This window comes from Vigna radiata, chromosome 10 (assembly GCF_000741045.1).
Source record: "Vigna radiata var. radiata cultivar VC1973A chromosome 10, Vradiata_ver6, whole genome shotgun sequence".
Lineage (NCBI taxonomy): Eukaryota > Viridiplantae > Streptophyta > Magnoliopsida > Fabales > Fabaceae > Vigna > Vigna radiata.
In genome coordinates, this window is record NC_028360.1 from 15,370,850 (window position 1) to 15,377,176 (window position 6,327).

The following is a 6,327-nucleotide window of genomic DNA, read 5'->3' on the forward strand; positions in this document are numbered from 1 at the left end:
CATTCGCCAAATGTAACAACTGCTTTCAATTTTAAAACACGGAAATTAAATTCACTTTAAGATGAAAAATATTAGCAGAACACAATATGATGGTATGATACAAAATGAGTATAAAGGGTATAAAGGGAAGAACGTTAACAGGAGATTGGGTACAATATTTTGAACAGGAAGTGGTCAACCTGACATAAGCAAATATGTTTTAGTGGACCCAATCAGCACCTTAATTTTTTTGTCCATGTCTAGCACCTTCTCTTCTCTCCCACCCTATTATATATACGCATGCCAGCTACCTATTCTTCACAAACCAAACAAACACAAAATCTTTCAATCTCACCTGTACAACATGTCTTCCTTACGGCTTTCCATACTTAATAATTACCCTTTACATTCTTCACCATCTTCTTCATCTTTCAAGAGAATCAATTCTTCTATCAATCTCCCTAAACTACCTCAAGTCTCCAGTTCAGTTCCCAAATCATCATCATCTACCAGAACCATGGTTCAGGAACTGGGAAAATTCAGAGTCACAGACAATTATAAATCCTCTTTTGTGGAAAAGAATCATACCAACAAAATACTGCACGATGCTGATCTATACAACACTACAAATTCTGAGGCCATTATTCAACTCTACGCAATCTTAGAGGCTGTGGTTGACAGAATTGAAATGCACACCAACGTTGGAGAGCAACGTAACAATTGGAACACCCTCTTGTTAAACTCCATCAACATGCTAACGCTCACTGCCTCAACCATGGCCGGTGTTGCAGGCACGACTACTGGTGAAGGGGCACCGCTTTTGGCTCTTAAACTATCATCTGCTCTTTTGTTTTCTGCAGCCACCGGGATGCTGCTTGCTACCAACAAAATCCAACCCTCACAACTTGCTGAGGAACAAAGAAATGCTGCAAGGCTTTTTAAGCAGCTTCAGGCACAGATCCAAACCACAATCGCTGTTGGAAATCCCAGTGAAAGTGATGTGAGGGGTGCTATGGAGAGGGTTTTGGCGTTGGACAAAGCTTATCCAATGCCTTTGTTAGGAGGAGCAATGCTTGAAAAGTTTCCTGAAAAGTTTGAAGCTGCTAGATGGTGGCCAGAAAGTAGATCGAACAATGAGAAAGCACAGACGAAGGTTAAGAGCAATAATGGATGGAGTATGGAGTTGGAAGAGGAAATGAGGGAGGTTATTGAAGTGGTGAAGAGAAAAGATATGGAAGACTACGAGAGGTTGGGGAACATTGCACTGAAGATAAACAAGGCTTTAGCTATTTCAGCACCTTTGCTCACAGGAATTGCTGCATTAGGGTGTGTGTTTTCAGGAGACGGATTAGTTCCTGTGGTAGCAGGGGCCTTGGCTTCAGTGGTGAATGCTCTTGAACATGGAGGTCAAGTTGGAATGGTGTTTGAAATGTACAGAAACTGTGGTGGATTTTTCCAGCTGCTGGAAGAGACAATTGAATCCACAATTGAAGAGAAAGACTTGGAGAAAAGAGAAAACGGGGAGCTATTTGAATTGAAGATGGCCTTGCAATTAGGAAGAAGTGTGTCACAGCTGAGAGAACTTGCTTCAAAATCTGCTGCATATCGCATGGAAGGAAGGGAGATTGATGAATTCGCCAGCAAACTCTTCTAAGATGAAACCTTTTTTTAACTTCTTTTGTTTTATTATTTACATACCATTTCTTCATTTTTGAAATGTATATAGTGCATGTACATTTTATAGTCATCTAACATGCAAAAGTGAGAGAATATAATTAGATGAAGGTGTAATTCTTTTGGTAAAAGATTTAAGGTGTGGATACATGTACATGGAATGATGATTTCACATTACTTTTAAGAATGTTTTTTGCATTCTCCTTCAAATCATTGTAGGATATTAGATCACAAAGCAGAAAGGGAAGGGAATTTATTGTTTACAAATTTAAAATGAGTGTAAGATAATCAATACTCATTTAATAGGCCAGGCGTGCCTATGGCAGTCATGTATTATTTATTATAGGTCCAACAATTTTTTTATTTCAATATATGGTAAATCATTGACTATTGAAGTTTAGAATCAAATATAAACAGAAACCTAACATTGCCAACAGAACAACCTTATTGAACTTGGAAAACGTCTTATTGACAATTTCTTATTTCAATATATTATAAACGTTTTGTTGTCCCATTTTATTGTCTCGTTCTTTGATATTGAATATATACGTTTGAGAGATATGTGTGTATATGAAATAAATAAGAAAATGATATTTCATCATTTATATCATATCAATACAATGATGTTTTTCGTTACACAATTTTTTGTATTGATATTGAGGTTAAAAAATATTAATTAACTGAAACTATATTAATACTTAAAAGTTAAATGAACAATTCCAGTTAATGTAATTTATTTGACCTGTTCTACCATGTTTTATTTTTTTCTTATCCCCAGAAACTAATCTTTTATATTGTTATTACCGTTAGTCTGACAAAATTTTAAACACAATGAGTTATAGAATTTTCTTTCAAATACACACCTTCTCAAATCCTGTATATTTACATATATACTGAAAGCTATTTATAATTTGCAAATTTCAGTGATGAGATTCACTGGGTAAGAAAAAATAACAAAAGAAAGGAAGTTTGCTTAGTTTGCCAGAGAACTTGTGCATTGGACCTGTAATCTTTCCTCACCCAAAAGAAAGCATAAAAAAGCATATTAGGGTTCATATCAGAAAATATGCTTGGGATAAATTAAGTTATTTTAATAATTAATTGATTATTGCTAAAATCAATATTACAGTTTAAACTAATTTTATTTGATTGTGTGTCAAAATGTGATTTTAAAATAATCAGTGGTATATCGTAGCAAATACAAAAGAATGGTATGAATGTCAATCTTTCCTATACGATAGTTTTTTAATCCCACTTCCTACTTGGATATGATAATAAATATGAGTTAGCTGCATGTCTATTTTTCATCCCCAAGAAAGCAAGTAGATACTTGAAAATAGAAGCTGGCGATTTTTTCAAAATAAATTAATTAAAACCCTCTTTGAGAAATTCTGTACCAACGTTGGACAATATACTTCAGATACGTTGGTAGGTGAACTTGTGAGTCCCCTCTATATATCTTTTATACATATGTTGTTTATTTATTTGTGCAATATCCTTCGTGTTCATAGATTTTATTCCAATTTTTAATAAATACGAAGTTGACCATAAAAAGAATAAATACATAAAACATTTAAAAGTAAAATAAGACGTCACTACATCGTCATCGATTTTATTACGTGAAAGCATACACAAGATCATTGAAAAATAATAGTTTTACTCAGAAAAATACACACCTACTTTATAACTCACGTTAATAATATAATAATATAAATTAAAATTTAATTAAAACATTATTGTTTTAAATTATCAAATATATGTTTTTATTTGACAAGTCTCATGTACTGTTACCAAGAAAATTTATTTGACGTGTAAATTTTAAAATAATATAATTCGTATGATATTTTTTTGATGAAAAATAAAATAAAATTACACATTCGCTTTTTCATCCGCGTATCCGATCACATGTTATGTCAGTTTTTCCCTTGTCTCTCGTGTGTATAAACTTGTCAAACTGTGCATTCAGAGAGGCTACCAAACTCAAACTTACATGTAATTGACACTTTTCATCGTCAGGTGTGACATAAAATAACCTTGGAGAACAAACAAGTTTGTTTTATAATTAATAAATGGAAAACGTTCAACTCTCGATTTCATTGCAAAACAACTCCTAACCGAGGCAATCCGAGTAGGAGACGTTCTAGTTTGAACAAAATGGATCCAAAATCACAGCAAAAAGTCAAACCCCATATCATCCAGTCAACAGTTTCCATGTCTGACCCTTTCTTTTCATCCTCCAGTTCACACATACCCCCCCTATATATTGCAACCCTTCGCCACCTACAACATCAAATCAAATCAAATCCGCAACATCAGACCTAAACCACTATGTCTTCCTTAAAAATTTCATCTTTTCTTTCTAATTCCTTTTGCTCGACATCACCATCAACAATAAAATCCTCTCTCCACCTCCAAAAAAAACTTCATATACCTCTTTCTGTCACACCAAACCTAAAACCAAGTAGAAAACTCTTCCAAGAGTTAAACGGTTTCTCCCACACAATCCCAGTACTCCAAGACAATTCAGTCAACAACTCCACCACCATCTCCACACCCTCAAAAGCCACCATTATCCAACTCTACGCAATTCTCGAAGCTGTGGCTGACAGAGTGGAGATGCATCACAACATAGGCGACCAACGTGACAACTGGAACACCCTTCTCTTGAACTCCGTCAACATGCTCACACTCTCCGCCTCCGCTATGGTCGGCCTTGCCGCCTCCATCGGCGGCGGTGGGGCGCCGCTGTTAGCTCTCAAACTATCCTCCATGCTCTTGTTTTCCGCCTCCACGGGAATGTTGGTTGTCATGAACAAAATACAGCCCTCACAGCTTGCAGAGGAGCAAAGAAATGCCACGAGGTTGTTCAAGCAGCTCCAGTCCCACATCGAGACAACAATAGCCATTGGAAACCCTACCGAGGAAGATGTGAAAGAAGCGATGCAGAGAGTTTTGGCCCTGGACAAAGCGTACCCACTTCCTTTGTTAGGAGCCATGCTTGAAAAATTCCCTAAGAAGTTTGAGCCGGCAGTGTGGTGGCCTTCGGCGCCAAAAGGAATAAACAGTTCAAAATACCAGGAAGAAAAACAAGAAGGGAAGAATAATGGGTGGAATAAGGGGTTGGAAATGGAGCTTAGGAATGTTCTGGAAGTGGTGAAAGAAAAGGACATGAAGGACTACGAGAGGTTAGGAAACTTGGTGTTGAAGGTGAACAAGAGTTTGGCCATTGCAGGGCCTTTACTGACCGGCATTGCCGCTGTGGGATCAGCATGCGTGACGGAAGGTTCATCATGGGGAGCTATAGTGGCAGTTATAGGAGGAGCATTAGCAACAACTGTTAATGCTTTTGAGCATGGAGGTCAAGTGGGGATGGTGTCTGAAATGTATCGAAACTGTGGTGGATTCTTCAAACAGTTAGAGAAATCGATCCAAGACACGATGGAGGAAGACGAGGATCAAAGAGAAAATGGAGAGTTGTTTGAAATGAAGCTGGCTTTGAAATTGGGAAGGAGTTTGTCACAACTCAGAGATCTTGCTAGAAAATCTGCTTATTCTCGGGTAGAGGGAACAACAACCGATGAATTCGCTAGCAAGCTCTTCTAATTCTTTATCTTGTAACATAATTAGCTAACAATTAATCCATTTTTTATTCAATTTTAGTTAGTTTTTTTCACGTAATTTAGTTTTTTTTTTTTTTATCAAATCTTGTAATATATTTCTTGCTGTTTTTGCGGACACGCATGCAGAGAAATTATTAATCTGCTCTGACTCATCAAAACAAAGAAAAAAAAATGTGTGGCAATTTTCTCGTCAAGTTATTACAACTCTCTTGTCATCTTTTACCTAATCGACAACAACCGTGTTTAGACTTTTCAGTTTACTAGTGGGAGACCATCATCATCGCAAATCAGAACGTAAAAACGTAGTATTTTAAAGAAAGATAATGATATTTTCACAATTTTTTTTAACAAATATTTTATTTAAATTTATATTTAAAAAATATTTAAAATAGACAACTCACTTGTGTATTATAAAAAATGTTGTTAAAAATATTTTTTCTTTAAAAAAAAGAAGTGACACTTGAAAATATAAAGGTATTAGTCAAAGTTGTGTAGTTTTAAAGCATATTTTATATTTGAGTCATAATCTAATATGTTCGTCACTTTTTTATTTTGTTAATCTAAACTTCTTAAACGGGAAAACATTAGATATTGTTTGGATGAATTGTTTTAAAAATACTAACAAGCAAAAAATATTTTTTTTTTCATAATTTAAGGTTAATTTATATTTTTTAAATCATAATCCACTTATGGATTTCTTTTATCGAATTTGGGTATATAAATTAATTTATGTAAATGTTATATTTTTTTTTTGGGTGTTGCTCCCTACACCTTCCCAAGTGAGACCTATACCTTCCCATTAATTTAATTTATTTCAAAAATATTCTACATCTCCCCACTATTTTGAAGTTAGATATATTTTCTTAAATAAGTTTGATTCAATGTTATTTTCGTTGTTGAATATATTTTTTTCTTTTCAAATTACTTAATAAATGGTAAAATTTTGTTCTAAATTTCTAGAAAAATGTTTATATACATGTATTTTTTTTTACATATAATATCTATAATTTTTAACATTATATTATGTTTTAACTCACCGACATGTTTGACTCAA

General features: G+C 34.5%; 2 protein-coding genes across 2 annotated transcripts; both read left to right on the forward strand.

Annotated features, from left to right (window-relative positions):
• The first annotated feature begins 292 nt into the window (after positions 1-292).
• Positions 293-1,736, forward strand: LOC106774898 (probable F-box protein At4g22030). The gene has a single exon (XM_022786980.1). The coding sequence runs from the start codon at positions 344-346 to the stop codon at positions 1,631-1,633; it is 1,290 nt and encodes a 429-aa protein (XP_022642701.1). The 5' UTR covers positions 293-343; the 3' UTR covers positions 1,634-1,736.
• Positions 1,737-3,893: 2,157 nt separating this feature from the next.
• LOC106774899 (probable F-box protein At4g22030) lies at positions 3,894-5,437 on the forward strand. The gene has a single exon (XM_014661924.2). It carries the CDS (start codon positions 3,982-3,984, stop codon positions 5,254-5,256), a length of 1,275 nt encoding a protein of 424 aa, XP_014517410.1. The 5' UTR covers positions 3,894-3,981; the 3' UTR covers positions 5,257-5,437.
• The last annotated feature ends 890 nt before the right edge of the window (positions 5,438-6,327 follow it).